General features: G+C 43.4%; 1 protein-coding gene across 1 annotated transcript in view; it reads right to left on the bottom strand.

The window, feature by feature from the left end:
• Positions 1-19,241, bottom strand: part of RBBP8NL (RBBP8 N-terminal like) — a 58,961-nt gene that overhangs the window by 23,444 nt on the left and 16,276 nt on the right. Inside the window, exons 2-4 of the mRNA XM_063459591.1 lie at positions 13,835-13,967; positions 2,465-2,507; positions 935-1,030 (exon numbers count right to left, since the gene is read on the bottom strand). Coding sequence (XP_063315661.1) covers positions 935-1,030; positions 2,465-2,507; positions 13,835-13,901 — 206 coding nt within the window. The 5' untranslated portion in view covers positions 13,902-13,967. The remainder of the gene's footprint in view (positions 1-934; positions 1,031-2,464; positions 2,508-13,834; positions 13,968-19,241) is intronic.

The following is a 19,241-nucleotide window of genomic DNA, read 5'->3' as shown; positions in this document are numbered from 1 at the left end:
CCTGCTTCTATCTACGGATTTATATAGTGTATAAACAGAACGAGCCCTGCTTCTATCTATGGATTTATATAGTGTATAAACAAAGTGAGCTCGGCTTCTATCTATCTATGGATTTATATAGTGTATAAACAGAGTGAGCACTGCTTCTATTTATGGATTTATATAGTGTATAAGCAGAGCGAGACCTGCTTCTATCTATGGATTTATATATTGTATAAACAGAGTGAGTCCTTCTATTTATGGATTTTTATAACATATAAACAGCAAGTCCTGCTTCTATCTATGTATTTATATAGTGTATAAACAGAGCAAGCTCTGCTTCTATCAATCTATGGATTTATATAACGTATAAACAGAGTGAGCCCTGCTTCTATCTATCTATCTATCTATGGATTTATATAGTGTATAAACAGAGCGAACCCTGCTTCTATCCATCTATCTATCTATGGATTTATATAGTGTATAAACAGAGCGAACCCTGCTTCTATCTATCTATCTATCTATGGATTTATATAGTGTATAAACAGAGCGAACCCTGTTTCTATCTATCTATCTATCTATCTATCTATCTATCTATCTATGGATTTATATAGTGTATAAACAGAGCAAGCACTGCTTATAACCAACTATGAATTTATATAACATATAAACAGAGCAAGCCCTGCATCAATCCATGGATTTTTATTGTGTATATACAACGCAAGTCCTGCTACTATCTATATATGAATTTATATAGTGTATAAACAGAGCGAGCCCTGCTTCTATCTATGGATTTATTTAGCGTATCAATTGAGCGAGCCCTGCTTCTTTTTATGGATTTATATAGTGCATAAACTGAGTGAGCCCTGCTTCTATCCATCTATGGATTCATAACACATTAAACATTACCCTAAATCTGTGACCCTCCAAGAACCTAATTTTTGGCATGACTGACCTGTTTTCCAACACTTTAATGTTTTCATTAAGGACCTTGTGCTGTTCCCGGAGACTGTGGTTTTTGGAAAATAATTCATCAATTCTTTGTGCATCTCTGAAATACAATATTACTGTATGGTTAAAGTATCCATTTGCCCATTCACACGTCAATACAATATCCACCCTATTGGTACTCTGTTATAAAAATATATGCCGGGGAGGGGCCTGGCGGCCATTCCGGCCGGACGCATCTGGAGTGAGCTCCAGCACTTAGGCTGCTAAATTGCCAGATTTTGGCAGTTTAAATCCCCACTGACAACTCTACTTGCCCCTAAAGCAATCCTGAACCAAGTGGGGACATACATGATGAGCGTGTTTGATGTTGACTCTCTGGTGTCCACGCTCCACGCCGATGGAGGGCTGGGGGCTTGCCTGATGTGCCCGGAGAGGCGGACGATCTCCGCTCCTGTCTGTGCGGCCGTATGGTGCCCCTCCCCCCCCCCCCCCCCCCCCTCTGGGCGGGGAGGGGGTGATCTCAGTCCATTTCATGAAGGCTCCCACACTGCACCAAGAGCACGCGGCAATATTGCAAGCATTAAATAGCACCCAAGATGGCGGGAACCGTGTGCTCCCCAGATCCATGCAAGGTGTGATGCGCGGTTCAGCTGCAACCATATGGAGGGTCAAAATCCTGATGAGCAGAGAATCGAGCTCTGCTGCCACCCATGATACTGAGAGCTGCATCCACCGGCTTGCCTGAGGGAATAAGGTGTCAAGCGGCGCAGAGGGCAGTGAGCCCTTTCTTCCCTATTTTGGGCCTACTCACTGTGAAGCTGAGAGGGATGCCACACACATCGGCTGACTACAGCAACAAGTCTGTAAAATTTCACTCTGAGTCAGGAACTTTACCAAGCAGAAGTTTTCTATCAGTCCACAGGACAATCACCCCTTGCCAGAAGGAGAGGGCCTCCTGGAGGTTTCACTCTGAAACAACCAATTTCTCCTGCAGTTCCTAATCTATTTTTTTTCCAGCTATTTCTTTTATGTGCACATGCTCTGCTTACTTGCCTTAAATCTTTAGGCCTAGCACTGTGTTAACTCTTTCTTGTTGACCATGTATTGTCTGACATGTCATTATTGTACTCTCGGCACATCAAAAATAAAGAATTATAAAATAAAAATATATGCGGTATTAACTTGGTCTATCCATTAATAAATGCCATCTATAGAAGTCCAACACCCATCTTACTGCTTGCAACATAGTTTGTGTTATACAAGAGGTATTGCCAATATTCGCTCTTACATGACAATTGCTGCTCTTTAAACATAGCTTACTCCGGACAAATTTACCAAATTCTACTTTAACCATATTTCATCCTAAATTCTAGATAGAGTCAGCCATCTTTGATTGAATGGGGCAAATTCAGACCTCATTAACTCATGAATCCACCCACCCTGAAGGAGTGAAAGAGCTATGGCAGTCATAGTATAATTCTAACTTAATGTGTCTGCAGCAACTTTCATTTCTTCAATATAAAAGGCAACTTACCTGCATTTTTCAACGGTAAGTTCATTGAGCTTTGCTTGCATACCTGAATACAATAGAGCAAAACACTGTAAACTTTTGCAGTTCTATATTTAACCATTTTACATTTCTTTTCTCAGTCATAGTGCTCAGCCTTTACACTGCTGCAGCTCAGCATTGAATTATATTATTTGTCAGATTTTAATTAAAATACAAAATAAAAATTATAAATTGCATTATTTCGCAGTTCATCTTTGCACATTTACCCATTTTCGATTGGTCGGAGAGGGACTATTTTATGTGGGGAGGCTGGACAGTTCTATTTGAGGATATATTTGGCATTTTAGGTGACTTAATAATCTGCTCATAATAAGAAGTTAAAATGGTTTGGCACTCTTGGGTAAAAGGTATAGGAACCAATGCAGCTCTCAATAGGTAGGATATAAAAAAATTAATAGGCAGTTTATTTAGGCAGTGAACGCAACAAATATGAGGTTTCAGCCTAATGGCTTTCATCTACATACATGATTATGGTAATTTGGCCGACACGTCGTATTTTGTTGTGTTCACTGCCTAAATAAATTGCACTTTGCATCCTATCTGTGGAACCCGATGATTTTGCTTTACATTCTACATGCTCATAACTCATTATGTGAGTGAAATATTAAGAGAATGATCATTCCCAATCTTGTCGATAAATGATGGAGGATGCCACTACTAACAAAGGCCAGTAGTTAGTAGCAGCTAATAATTACTGACTAGTTTGCTATCTTGTCCTTATGTTTTTTACCGTCTGATCGCCTTTAACGGCTCACTGGTAAAGCACAGAAACACACTGAGCATGCATACTGCACGGTGTGATTGGCCTTAGCAGGAGAATGTGACACTGAACACAATGTATTAAACTAGAATTTTATGAGGTTCATTTCTGCGTAGGGAATTCTTCATTTAAAGGGGCACTATATTCACCAAACCTTTTGCTTAATTAGGGTCTTTTTGTGTATAGATCATGCCTCTGAAGTCTCACTGATCAATTCTCTGCCATTTAGGAGTAAAATCATATTTGTTTCTGTTTATTCAGTCCTAGCCACACCTCCCCTGATTGTGACTGACATATAGCCTGGATGACAAAAAATGGTTGCATTTTCAATCAGATGTAAATTACTTTATAAAAAATGTATCTTCTGCTCTGTAAACTGAACTTTCTTGAGAAGAACGTGGTTATCAGCAAAATTCTGCATGGTTTTATGAAGCACAGGTCATGTCAAACAAACTTGATTGCATTCTACGAAGAAGTAAATTGAAGTATAGATCAGGGTGTTGCAGTGGATGTGATCTATTTGGATTTTGCCAAGGCATTTGATACAGTTCCACACAATAAATTAGTGTTCAAACTCAAGGAAATTGGTCTAGATGAAAATTCCGACCACACAGAAATAACGCTAATGCTTAACCTACCGTGCACAGCCAGGTCATGGCAACTAAACCCCCTTCTGTTACACAACCCACAGATCAGACAATCAGTCTATAAAGCCATCACAGAATACTTATAATTGGACGGAAGGAACCTTGTGGGCAGCGCACAAGGCAGTAATTCGGGGAGTCATGATAAATCAAGCCACTATTCACAAAAAAAAAAAACAGACAGCCCACCTGGAACAAACACTATCGACCCTCAGGACCCTTGAGGCCAAACATAAAATAGATCCAACGCAAGAATTAAACTAACAAATCACAAAATGCCAAACGGACATCAAAGCTTACATGGCGAAAGACTCGACCAAAGCCTTACCCTGGTCAAAACAATTCTTTTACGACAAAGCAAACAAAGCTGACACACTACTCGCACGCAGACTCGAGCAGAGAACCGAAAACAAACAAATAAATAAAATAAACACACCAGAAGGTACTGTCACAGAGGACCCAGAAAAAATCGCCAGCGTCTTTCTAAAATACTTTGAGGCTCTATATGACCACACACCGGAAGCAAGACAACATCCAACACCAACCACAACACTTGTAGACCACTACCTAACTCAGGTACCACTGCCCTCCCTCCCCAGAGAAGCAGCACAAGCACTAGTCAACCCCATAACGCCGGAGGAACTTGCAGGATCGATAAAAGCACTGAAACCTAACAAAAGCCCAGGCCCCGACGGGTTCACCGGACTTTACTAAACAACATATGCCCCCACTCTAATCCCACACCTCTGTACCCTGTATAACGCTATACTACAGGGCGACCCACTACCGAAAGATATGCTACAGGCCAACGTCTGCCTTCTTCCAAAACCTAATAAAACACACCTAGAACACTACCGACCGATCGCCCTCCTTAACGTAGACATTAAACTATTCACTAAAATTCTTGCAGATCGCCTCAGCCCCCTCCTGCCCCAACTATTCCACCCGGTCCAAGTAGGCTTTATACCGGCAAGACAAGCTAGCAACAACAGAAGATGGACATACGACCTCATATGGACTGCACAATCCAGACATATCCCAACCCTCCTCCTATCACTTGATGCCGAAAAGGCCTTCGACAGACTGCAATGGCCCTTCCTATTCGCTGCTCTTGAAAAATTCGGTTTCCCACAAAGATTCATAACCGCCCTGCGGGTCGTATACTCCGCTCCACAAGCCCACCTGTTACTACCACTTGTACACTCCCCCCTCCTTCACAATACACAATGGTACACGCCAGGGATGCCCACTATCCCCAGTCCTTTTCGCGCTATCCCTAGAACCGCTCTTGCAAACACGTAGACTCAACAAAGACATAAAAGGTCTGAAAATACGAGAGGAAGGGTACAAAACAACAGCTTATGCAGACGATCTGCTAGTCACAATAACAGAACCAGTAACATCCCTACCACCACTCCTACACGCCTTAGAAACATACGCCAGAGTTTCGAGATATAAACTTGACATCGACAAGATGGAAGCCCTAGCCATACACATAGATCCTTCCACTAAAACAGCTATACACAATATATACCCCTTCAATTTAACACCAAACTATATAAAATACCTAGGGGTATCCATACCAGCAGACCTCTCCCGCAGCTACGAACTAAATTACACACCCACAATCCAAAAACTCACTCAAGACATAGACAAATGGCAAAACATGCCGATATCCTGGCTGGGTAGATTAGCTTCAATAAAGATGAACGCTCTACCCAGACTTTTATACTTGTTCCAAACCCTGCCAATCCCAATACGTAACACAGACTTCAAACTACTGCAAACCAAAATAGATAAATTCATATGGGCCAACAGACGCGCCAGAATAAAAAGACAAACCTTGTATGTACCAAACAAAGCAGGGGGCCTAGGCTTACCACATCTAACTCACTATTATCAGGCAGCACAACTAACACAAGCCCAAAATTGGCATGCCCCATACGGAGTCAAAAGATGGGTAGACCTCGAACATGATATTTTCGGCAGGGACTTCCCCTCCTTGTATATATGGCTCCCCAAATCAGCGAGACCCACCCTACCCCAAACATCCCCCACAATCCTTAACACAATAAATATCTGGAACAAAACAACCCACAAAAGCGGACTAACAACACAACCCTCACCACTACTCCGCAACACACAATTCCCACCAGGCATGACACCAAAAGATTTTGCCCGCTTCGAAGAAAACAACCTCACGTGGCTGTTTCACTTCTACAGTAACCAGCAACCGACGCTTTTCACAGACCTCCCGCAAACTACACCGTACTGCACCTTTGAAATGTTCCGCCATATACAAATCAGAAGTTTCCTGGAAACACCGACAATCAAACAGGCCGGCACTAAGACACTCACACCCTTCCGAAAAACAATGCCTACAAACACCGACACAAAAGGGCCAAATATCGGCACTCTACTCCCATATAATACAAAACATCAAGGACAGAGCACTCACATACGTGTCAGCTTGGGAGAGGGACATAGGACCGGCAGAAGACCCATCTAACTGGGCCGATATATGGGAAGCCACAGCCATCATTTCCATATGCATAAACAACAAAGAGCAGGCCTACAAGACACTCATGCAATGGAAGCTCACCCCCCTAAAACTTAAACAGATGGGCAGGTCAGACAATGATTTATGTTGGAAAGAATGTGGGCAGAAGGGCACATACATCTGTAATGGACCGTTTTACACACAAGAGGTTAAAAACTGTTTAGGCGATATTCCCTTTTTCAGATGCACAGACAGCTACTGCAATCACCAATCTCCCTAACGGCAAACACATGAATTCACCAATCTCCCCAACTGCAAACACGTGAATTCACCAATCTCCCGAACTGCAAACACATGAATTCACCAATCTTTCAAACTGGAACCAGGGGAATGCTCCAAACTCCCGAACAGGAAACACACGAATGCTGTAAACAGCCGAACAGGAAAACCATACGAACAGTTTACACTCCTGGCAGTCGCACTGTAACAGCATACAATTCAATTCCCCCCAATAACGAGACGACACTTCGTTTGAGGGTCAAGCAGAACTGATTTACTGGGGCTTCCTGCCCGGCTTTTATGCAGGTCTCCCACCTGGTGTACACTCCCCTAGGGGACCAGATGGGAAACTGGGAAATATATTGGACATTGACCAATCACAAACTTACAATCCCACAATGCATCACAATCCCTCCTCTCTGTCCTGGAGGTAATTGGAAAGTAATCCAATAATCTCCAAGGACAGAGGCAAAACTCCATTAGCCACATGGCAAACAAAGGACAATAAAATACATAAAATTATATACTGTTACATTTATCACATTGAACATACACAATCTACCTATCCCCAGATAGCACATTATTACCGGATGGTGCTCAGATCACATACATACAGTTCAATTGCCATGGAGCCAAAGTCTTTCCTACAGTCTTTCAGTATACGGCTGGGCTCCATGGCATAGCTATCTGGGGTAGCATGGCTTTAACAGTCCGCAGAAAGGCATGAACCAGCCTTTCTGCAGGGAAAAAGAACAGTGTTAAACATGCGGTCATAGTCCAGTGGCAGGAGGCGGGCGACCAGGCTCCTCCAGTGGCCAGTGGCGAGGTTGGTTCCGCCACAACATCCACATGTGGTGGGAATGCACTCACACAACACAATTATGGCACCAAATAGTAACCATGGTCTCACAGATCCTGCATGGCAGGCTGCTGGCCAGTGAGCGATTTGATGGCTTTTCTTGCTACCATCCAACACATTCCTTATTGCAAACATGTCTGAAATGGCAGACATATACGCCATGGATACGAGAATAGTTTCAATATTTTTACTGATACTGTAAAGTATTATCATTAGGCCTGGCAAATAAACTCCCAAAGCGCAGTTCAGTGGCTACAGGGCAAGTCTGTCATGGGTAATCTTTAAAAACAACGTTGAGAAGCTTGGCAGCAGACAGGGAACACATCGTTTGCATAAAGCACAGCAGATCTCGCTGACAGGAATGTACCTTTTCTCTTCAAAACTTTTAATAAACTTGTTTGTCAAGTTTCAGATTGTTAACTACCTGTCTGTGACAGAAAGTGGTATATCAACTTCATCTGCGTTCTTTGCTCAGAATAAACGTCTGTCGGGTCAAGTCCACAAAATATTTCATGTTTAAACAGACACCAATCACTTTGTTTTTTGTTTTGTTTTTTGTACCATGTTTCTAATAATTGCCCATTTTGTATGGCATGTAGAGCCTATACTGATTATCATTGTTGTTGGTTAAAGTTTGCCGTTTGGTTTTCAATTCACAACAATTGTGTATTCATTGTACAAACCCAGAGTGTTAAAAGCAGAATAAATACTGTGAATACTTTCATTGAAGTCAGGAGACCCAATCAATGAAGTGCTGTGCATACCAGAATGTTTGTTAATGAAAAGCTTTTATTGCTTGTGTGCAGTACTTCTCATTGAAACTGAAAAGCAATGATTGGCTGACATATTTCTGTGCTCCTTGGATGACTGATTCTATGTCTCTGGAAACCAAAAAGTGCCAGCCCCAGTGTGGCGTAACAATTTAAAGAATGTAATTCAGCTCTCACTGCCACTCTGTGAAAAAAATGAAGTGTCCTGCACACTTAAAAAAAAACACAACAAACTGGATACACCAGCTTTTTACAAGAACTGTAACAAAATGCTTCCTATAGTTATTGTTATTGTGTGGAGGGGCTTTAGTCCATGCCTCCGGTAGAAGTGCCTTAATCCAGTGACATGTCTGGATTTGTGCACATGAGATGCTTAGTTGAACATCTTGATAGAGTGGAGTTCTGTACTTTGATGAGTCCATTGCAAAAAATGTTAACATTTATTTGATATACTTTTCTTTGTGTGCACTGAATGCTGCATTTTAGTTCAGGTCACGGATGATCTAACATAATTACGTCGAATTCTCTGTTATAAAGCTGAGTCCATGGTTCCTTCAGAGATGGCACCATGTCCGTGTCCTACTTCAGGTAAACACCCCCAAACAATGAAACAGCCCTGCTTGTCTGTTAGTATGTGGGTCTCAATATACCAGGGATGTGTTTAAAAAGAGATGTTTATTGTGTGGATATATACTAATTACAGGCCTGAAGCTGATATTTTTTATTATGAATTCAGGATGTAGCCTGACCATATCTACTGTGTTCTGATCATATGATCTGTGGAAATTAGATAAAAAACAGCCGGGTCGTGAGTGGGGCTTGCCAGAGCACCGGAGCGGACGCCATTCCTCAGAGCTCCAAGCCACAAGCACCTAAAACATACGATACAGGCTCCAACGCCTCACCGACATCGGGAAGGGCAGATCAAACATCAGGACGCCCTGCTGCACACGCTGGTGTCTTTCTTTCTCGCCCTGACGGCGAAGCACCACACCCGCATTCCCAAGGCCTTCCACGTGGGCAGACAGACCCCGGAGCTAGAGGGTTAATACCAGGCGTGCAGTGCCGCGGTGACATTGGACCAGCACATAGACAACCACAGTGCCAAAGAAATGGATAGAAAGTTGCAAAAACTGACTGCCCTCACACCAAGGGCCCACAGAGACATAGGCCTCATTCTACAGCCGCCCATACCTTCTCAGGCGCTGGCCTGCCGGGAGGCTTCACCGTCCATGCTGTCTGTCCACAGCCCGACACAGCCTGCATCAGACCGAGTGACCCTACAGGCGGCTGAGAACTCTGCACCAGCTTCTAAGCAGGTTATCCAAACCATGCTAAACGACCTGCAACATAATCTATTTTTTTTTTTATAAATCTTTTGCCTGCAACATAATCTACAGCAAATGTGGAAGGCAGACTTGGTGTTAATGGCTACGGAAGTACAGGCTGTGACAGAACGTACTCGAGCCACAGAGGAAGATGTTGTGGAGCTTAAACAGGGACTGCAATCACTTGGCAACAAGGTTCACCAACTACAAATGGCACACACTGCCATCACAAGGCAAGTTAATACCCTTGATGATAGAGGCAGGAGGAAGAATGTTAAAATCAGAGGGGTCCCTGAGGCAGTATCCCTAGAAGAACTTCCCCACTTTGTCAGACAACTTGTAGCCACCATACTGCCAACGAGACAAGCTAAACATTTCTGCTTCGATGGGGTATACCGCATTGCTAAATCATCCAAGCTCCTGCAACAGCACCCCAAACCCTGTCTGATAAAATTGGCTTGATGACGGCCCTTAAAGGAAAGACTCCCTTCGAATTTAAAGCACATACTATTTCCCTCTTTCAGGACTTAAAGGATCACTATAGTGTCAGGAAAACAAAGCGGTTTTCCTGACAGTATAGTGCCCTGAGGGTGCCCCCACCCAATTGTCCCCCTCCTGTGGCGCTGAAAGGGTTAAAACCCCTTCAGCAGCTTACCTTATTCCAGCACCGTGCTCCCTCGGCGCCGGTGACCTCTCCTCCCCGCCGACGTTGGCTCCCGAGTGGAGTGGTATGTGCATGCGCGGCAAGTGCCGCGCGCGCATTCAAACAGTCCACAGTTCTGCAATCTGATGCTGCAGTGACATAACCAAATGTTTCTAAAATATTGTCTTTTTTATGTTTTTATATCTTCAGTTAACATTCTTTCACACCTCATCCTGCTAAGACAATTGTCTGCCGACTTATATTTGCAGCTGCGGCTTTTTTTTTTTTTGGTGTCAAAATTGTCATGACTTGCACCAAAAATAAAGAATTATAAAAAAAATCAGACGGGTCCAATACTTTTTTCATGGAACAGTAGTGATAACAGAACCGGGATTCAAAAAAATGGATTTAACTGGGTAAAATAAATAAATGGCTTACAGAAGTATCTTCGGATGGATTTTTAGTTCTTTGTTATTGTGCCCACAAATGTCCCTAATTGTCACCAGTTCCTATTATTGCAGCATGTTTACTGCTTATTGATTGTTATAAATGTGGAGTGGGATTGGGGGGGGGGGGGGGAGGACACCAAATGAATCTCAATGGGCATATCTCCACAATAACTCACAAAGATGACATTTTTGGTGAAAAGGTTTGTTTCTCACTGAGCTACAAAAAGAATGCAGAACTGCTTACTGTTTGTGACATGATTTTATTAAAATCAGCATTTTCAGATGTTTAAATACTTGATTCTAGCAGCATGACAAAAACACAATGTGACTGAGGATTGAAGCATGTCTCTTCTTGCTTATCATAACCCTGTTTGTGAACAATACATTGCTATGGATAGGTCCGACACTCACTTTTCTCGTTTAACCAACATGTCTGTCTTCACATACATTTTTCTCCCCAAGAAATTTTTCTCATGTTTTTTTTTAACGTGCCTCGTCTTGTCCTTAAAATATATGCCACAAACATGATAGAGCAATGATCCTGCCACAAACTCCTCTAAAGAGCAGGTTGTGCCCTGGGGAAAAGGCACATGCTTTATTGTTTTGGGGGGGTACCTTGTAGAGGCCTAGAGATCCCCCATGCTGCAGTGTTGGCGTGTTCATTCACACATATCTTTTCATGCCACTGTGCTATGACCTGATGACTTTGTTTGATTCCACAAAAAATATTTATATACTGAACCATCAGTGTTTTATCATGCTGTCTATAGACTGAACACCAAACCCAGCAGCTCTCCATAGACTTAATATTGAACCTTGCAGCTCTCCATACACTGAACTCTGAAGCTCTCCATACACTGAACTCTGAAGCTCTCCATACACTGAACCCTGCAGCTCTCCATAGTTTGAACCCTGCAGCTCTCCATACACTGAACCCTGCAGCTCTCCATACACTGAACCCTGCAGCTCTCCATACACTGAACCCTGCAGCTCTCCATTCACTGAACCCTGCAGCTCTCCATAGTTTGAACCCTGCAGCTCTCCATAGATCGAACCCTGCTTCTTTCCACAGAGCTGCCATCAGAAATTGTGGGACCCTTGACACAGCTCAAGGTCTGGGTCCACCACCGAGTCCGCCTACAGGACCTGCACGCCCAAGGGGCCCGGTCATGCTATTAAAGATAGTCATAGTGCACAGTATGGACCACCGGATGCCTCCCCTCGGCATATATGCCCGCTGAGCAGGGCACATATATATATTGCTAATCGCTATATATATGGGCACATTTGAAATGTGGGGCCGGAGACCTTGGCCCCCAATGTGCGCCAACCCCGTGACAACCATCATGGTTGTCATGCCCTGATGGCAGCCAAGTCTCTCCATATACTGATAATCCAATAGTATAATCTCTATATACTGAACCTTGCAGCTCTCCATATGCTGGATTCTGAGCTAACCAGAGACAACCCTGCACCTCTCTGTAGACTGAACCCTACAGCTATTCATAGAGTGTACCCTACAACTATCTATAAACTAAACTTTAGACGGAACCCTACAGTTATTAATAGACTAAACCCTGCAGCTCTCTTTACACTGAACCCTACAGTTATCAATAGACTAAACCCGGCAGCTCTTCATAAACTGAACCTTAGAGCTCTCTATATACTGAACCCTGCAGCTCTCTATAGACTGAACCCTACAGCTATCCATAGAGTGTACCCTATAGCTATTTATAGACTAAACCCAGCAGCTCTCTTTAGACTAAATCCTGCAGCTCTTCATAAACTGAACCCTACAACTTTCTATAGACTGTACCCTAAAGTTCTTCATAAGCTGAACTCTGCAACTTGCCATGGAATGAGTACCAAACCATGTGATTTTTAGCAGAGTAAGCCCAGAAACTGCAGTATTTCACAGACAATACGGAGCCCTGCAGCTCTCTACAGACCAAACACTGAAGCCATCTGCATGACGAATATTTGCAAAACATTTAGCATTTAGAGTTAGTGCTGCCATGGGATTCTTGCATGATCCGCTGCATCAGATGGAATCTGAGTGAATTGATGCACTGCTGGTCTCTTCCCGAGCCAGTAACCTGACCGATGAGTGAGGACTCAATGTCTAGGCTTGGGGGAGGAGGTTACTAGAAGTGCAGACTTACATTTATGGTTTTGGATCTCTGTTGACCGTTTGGGTTTCTTGCGATTGGCTTTTACTGCAGTTTCCACACTGTATGTGTGAATAATTAGTAAATCCTGTCCACCTGTCCTTCATGGGGGCTGATTTGACACCTTGTGTTTTTAATTATTTAAACCGTTCTTCTGTAGTGCTCTTAACTGATTAGTTTTTGTCAGTAAATTCCGAGCACCAGAAATCAGTGTTTTCTCTGAATGGCTTCTTTTACCTCCCGCTGGGGGATTTTGGTTGTCTTATTGTGGACTAGATGGTAGTAAACAGTAAGCCATATGTAATACAGAACTACTAAGAGATCATACCCACTGACTGGTCACAGTTGGGTGGGGTACATACCACATCAGAACAGGTTAGTGATTTCTGTTCCTGGCAAGGTTTAAAGGGACACTGTAGGCACCCAGACAACTTCAGCTCATTGAAGTTGTCTGGGTGCAATGTCCCATGTCCCTTAACCCTGAGAAACTACCTCTGAGGGTTAACTGCACCTCTAGTGGCTGTCTACCAGTCAGCCACTAAAGGGACTTCCGAAATCGAATTGGACCTTTGGTCCATAATCTGACGCTGGATGTCTTCATGCTCTGCATGAGGGCTTCCAGTGTCAGATATTTTCCCACAGGAAAGCAATGAATAATGCTTTCCTATGGGGAAATCCTAATGCGAGCTCGGCCATTGCCGCACATGTGCATTAGGTCTCCCCAGCCGGCTGATGTCGGCGAGGGAGGAGCCTGGCGCTGGATTCAGGTGACTGAAGAGGTTTTAACCCTTCAACGCTGCAGGAGGGGGGCGCGAGGGGCACAATAAGATTCCATAGTGCCAGTAAAACAGCAATGAGTGTTCTATGAGGAAAAATGTGTTCCCATACAAAACAATTGACAAACATGTAGCTCCAAGTAGATATCATTTCATACCTAGTACATCCTTGTCATGGATCTCCCTCAGTCGATGCAGGGCCTCTGTGAAACTGTCAGCTGCCATTTTCCTTCTGGGATAATGTATATATTTCTGCGTCCGCTATAAGGCTACAGTCATTTAGCCTTTTCCCTGAAAGACATAAAACAAAATTGAATAACACAATCAGGGCTATTTGCTAAAGTGAGAATTTAACTAGATTTTACTTTTTAAGGGACACTATAGGCACTCAGACCATTTCAGCTCATGAGCAGATAATTATTGCAGCTTTTTAATAAAAAAAATAAAAATAAACAGAGTTAACTCCGCTAGTGGCTGTCTAGTGGCACTGTATTTTCTCTTTAAGACCATAGTATCCAGACTGGAATTATAGGTGATTTAGAGAAGTTTTTCAATTTGGCTATTTTGACCTTGAAGGGAAACTATAGTGCCAGGGACACAAACTACACAGCCACTAGAGGTGGAGTTAACCCTGAAAGGTAATTAGTTATTGCAGTTTCATAAAAACTGCAATAATTATCTTTGCAGGGTTAAGGGACCTGGGACGGTGCACCCAGACCACTTCAATGAGCTGAAGTGGTCTGGGTGCTTACAGTTTTCCATCACACTTGAAATTTGCTTTAAATTCTCACTTTAGTGAATGGACCTATATAATTTACTGTGTGTGGAGCTATGTGGCAATCTGCTTTCAGGGGAAAAAAAGTAATACAGAGGAAGTAGAGGGATTCCGTTGTATGAATCAAGCTGTGCTCATATAAATATCTGTAGTGCATCTTGTTATTAACTTTTTATATTATAAAATATTTTGTTGGGTGGTGACAGGATTGGCCCGGTGTTATATCTAGTAGATATTGTATAGTTCATGTTTTCCTATTCCTGATGATAATATTTAACGGTGGCTGAAACTGGACTAGTTCTTGTCTATTCCAATATCACAACATGCTAAAGGTTGATCAGCCGGATTATTACAATCTTCCCATTCTTATTTATCGATTTGTTAACAACGACACAGCTATCAAAATCTCACCATATCAAAACCTGCCGACAACACTGTAAGAGTTGGCTTGGTGCAAATGAGCTATATAAGTTATGTTACGGGAACAATCCACGCTGCGCACCATAACCACTACAACATGCAACACGAATTAACACAACACTTTCCCTGATTTGATTACGTTAACATTTATACCATACAAAGGACAAGTAAGCATTTTAACCTCAGTATAACATAGTAAAATTAACAATTACACGTTTTCACAATACCTCAGTGCCCGTTAAGGGGTACCTTTAAAGAAACACCCAGCAATGTCTATACGGAACATAGTGGGTTAATTACACACTATGTTACAATGCTGCCGCCCATCCCATGTGTTCCCTATTAAGGGTTACTAAGCATGTAGCGGTGTATATAAAAAAAACTCCCCTCTCTGTCTCATTAGATATATCTTTGCCAGAAGGTCAAGGATGCAAGATGAATGGTTAGTGTAAGACCCATCTGAGAGGTTTCCTCTAATGGCCATCGGAGTAACTAAATAACCTCCATTTGTTTAAATATAGATAGGGATTTAGGAACGAGCACAGGTAACTTTTTTTCTTTGGTTTTTACATACTTTTGTATGTATTGGGGATGATGTGTTCTATGGTCGCTGCGGCCGACCAAGAGTAGTGGGAGTTTGAGCGTAGGACTGTCACGACTAGTAATGTGGTCCAGCACGCAGAAACTATGTAAACATATACATAAGTAAGAAAAGGAAAATAATAGGATAGAGCGTAAACCGGACCTTAGAATGGCCGGACTAATACGCTAGAGACAGAGAATGGTCAAAGGGAAAGCCGAGGTCAAGGAAGCCAGAAAATACTCAATACCGATTAAACAAGCCAAGTCAGGGAAACCAGAGATCAGAATAACCAGGGAAACGCCAAGGATCAGGATACCAGGAAATCAGAAACACGAGAATAGCACTTTCAGGAAACCAGGAAACTGAAACCACGACATGGCAAAGTAATGGGGAAAGCTAGGGGTTTAAATACCCCTCTCTAGGCTATGATTGGTCAGAGGGCGACCTCTGACCCCAAAACGTGCGTGTGCGTTGACGTCGTGACGTCACGCACACGTTGGTATAATTCTCGGGGGCGGGGCTAGCAATAGACGCGACCACGCGGTCGGCGCCATCTTGGATCTGGGCGCGATGCCCGGAAGAACTACGTGCGCGGTTCCCGGCTCGCCGACGAGCAGGTAAGCTCGTGTAGTCGGAGCGGTCGTGCCGGTCGGGCACGACCGTGAGGCTCGGCGGGCCGGTGACCGCAACAGTACCCCCCACTCGAAGACCGCGCACCGGGCGGGAAGGACCCGGCTTAAGAGGAAAGCGGTTGTGAAATGACCGGATAAGACGGGGCGCATGGACCCGGTCAGCAGGAACCCAACAACGTTCCTCGGGACCATAACCCTTCCAGTCAACGAGATAGGACAAGACACCTCTGGATAATTTGGAGTCCATGATAGAATGGACTTCGTATTCTTCTTGATCACCCACTACCAAGGGCGGAGGAGGAGTGGATACCCTGGTGTAGCGATTGCAAGTAAGGGGCTTGAGCAGAGACACATGGAAAGTATTCGCTATTCTCATATGAGCCGGTAGTGCCAAAGAATAGGTCACTGGATTAATACGTTGGGTAACTCGAAAGGGACCAATGTACCGAGGGGCAAATTTCATGGATGGGACCTTAAGCTTGATATGTCTTGTGGAGAGCCACACCCTGTCACCTGGAAGATAGACAGGATTAGCGCCCCGTTTCTTGTCAGCTTGGACCTTTGCTCGGAATGAGGCTTTTTGCAGAGCTGAATGGACGGAATCCCAGGTATCATGAATCGATTCTAAACGGGTGTTCAAAGCGGGGATTTCTGTGTCTGAGAATGCAGAAGGTAAAACAGCGGGGTGATAACCCTGATTAACAAAGAATGGACTGTGATTAGAAGATTCATGAGTGGCGTTGTTTCTGGCGAACTCAGCCATGGGTAAGAGCTCATACCAGTTAGATTGATTGGCATTTATAAAGCAACGTAAATAGGCTTCTAAAGACTGATTCGCCCTCTCTGCTGCTCCATTTGTTTGAGGGTGATATGCTGACGAAAAGGAGAGTTCGACGCCCAATTGTTTGCAAAAGGAACGCCAAAACCTAGAAACAAACTGGGTACCTCTGTCAGATACTATGTTTTTGGGTACACCGTGCAACCGAAAGATCTCTCTCAAGAATATTTGAACAAGATCTTGAGCAGATGGTAATTTTTTAAGTGGGACGAAATGTGCCATCTTCGTGAATCTATCAATAACCATAAGGACTGTATTAAACCCGTTTGAACTGGGTAGATCCACAATGAAATCCATGGCCAAGTGGGTCCATGGAGCACTAGGTATGGGCAGTGGTTGTAACAGTCCAGGAGGTGACCTAGGAGGAACTTTAGAAACTGCACATATTTGACATGCCCCAACATAATCTTTGATATCGTTTCTAAGAGCAGGCCACCAAAATCTCCTGGAGACGGCTGAGAGAGTTTTATGGACTCCAGGATGGCCCGCTGTGAGGTTGTCATGGAACAAATCTAGTACCTTCTTTCGAAACTGAGGTGACACATACAGTTTGTCCGGAGGTTTTCCCACAGGTGCCTGAGTTTGATCTGCTATTATGGCACAGAAGAGTGGAGAAGACACTTCGGAAACAGTAGTGGCAATGAGGCATTCAGGAGGCACAATAGGATATATCTCCTGTTCTGGTACTTCATCTGTCTCAAACTGCCGAGAAAGTGCATCTGCCTTGGTGTTTTTAGTACCAGGCCTGTACGTAATTACGAAATTGAATCGGGAGAGGAACAATGACCACCTAGCCTGACGAGAGGACAGTCTCTTAGCGTCCCCAATATAAGCCAAATTCTTATGATCAGTAAAGATCAAAAGTGGCTCTTTGGAACCTTCCAAGAGATGCCTCCATTCCTTAAGGGCAAGTACAATGGCCAAAAGTTCCCTATTCCCTATGTCGTAATTCCTCTCTGCAGGTGTGAGTTTGCGAGAGTAAAATCCACAGGGATGTAAAGGCGTATCAGGACTTTCTCTTTGAGACAGAATGGCTCCAACTCCTGTCTCTGATGCATCCACCTCTAGGATAAATGGTTTGGATGGATCAGGATGGGTCAGGACAGGTGCTGAGGAAAATAAAAATTTTAATTGTTCAAATGCCTCTCTTGCTTCTTTGGGCCAAGATATACAATTTGTTCCTTTTTTTGTTAAATTGGTTATAGGGGAAATCACGGAGGAAAATCCCCTTATGAATTTGCGGTAGTAATTTGCAAAACCTATAAAGCGTTGAGTAGCTTTAAGGCCCTTGGGTAATGGCCACTGTAAGACTGCCTCCAGTTTGCGAGGATCCATCTGGAAACCATACGGAGATATAACGTATCCAAGGAATTGTATCTCCGTTTGGTCAAACTGGCATTTCTCCAGTTTACAGTAAAGGCCGTTTTGTAACAGGGTTTTCAGTACAATTCTCACATGTTCGTGATGTGTCTCTAGGTCTGGGGAATAGATGAGAATGTCGTCCAAATACACTAGAACGAACATGTGAAGGTACTCTCTTAGGACATCGTTAATAAAATCCTGGAATACCGCTGGAGCGTTACATAATCCAAACGGCATAACCAGGTATTCGTAATGTCCCATTCTGGTGTTAAATGCGGTCTTCCATTCGTGACCGTCCTTAATCCTGACTAGATTGTATGCACTTCGGAGATCGAGCTTGGTAAAGACTCGAGCTCCCTTCAATCTGTCAAATAGCTCTGATATAAGGGGAATAGGGTAGGCGTTTTTAATGGTAATCCTATTCAAACCCCTATAATCAATACAAGGGCGTAGGTCTCCTTCTTTTTTAGAGACAAAGAAGAATCCAGCCCCGGCTGGTGAGGAGGACCTACGGATATGACCCTTTCTGAGAGCCTCCTTAATGTATTCCTCTAAACAAAGATTTTCCTGGGGGGACAAGGCATAGATTCCTCCCTTGGGAGGCATAGTCCCTGGTAATAAGTTTATAGTACAGTCATAAGGTCTATGAGGGGGTAACCCTTCTGACTGGACCTTGTTAAATACCTCTTTCAAATCCATATACTGCTGTGGAATTTGTGTGGTCAAGGGAGGTGTAACAGGAACATTAATGGTGCCAATAGGTTGTGGGATTTGCTTAAAGCAGACACCTTTGCATCTCTCACCCCAACTCACAATCTCTCCTTCAATCCAATCCAAACGTGGATTGTGTTTAAGGAGCCAAGGGAAACCGAGTATTATCGGAACTGTAGGTGAAGATATAATTTGAAAGGTCATTTCTTCAGAATGGAGAATACCCACTGAAACAGTGATTGGC

This window comes from Pelobates fuscus, chromosome 6 (genome assembly GCF_036172605.1).
Source record: "Pelobates fuscus isolate aPelFus1 chromosome 6, aPelFus1.pri, whole genome shotgun sequence".
In the NCBI taxonomy this organism is placed as follows: Eukaryota; Metazoa; Chordata; class Amphibia; order Anura; family Pelobatidae; genus Pelobates; species Pelobates fuscus.
Note: the sequence above shows the minus strand (reverse complement) of the source record. Positions and strands in the feature narration are given on the sequence as shown.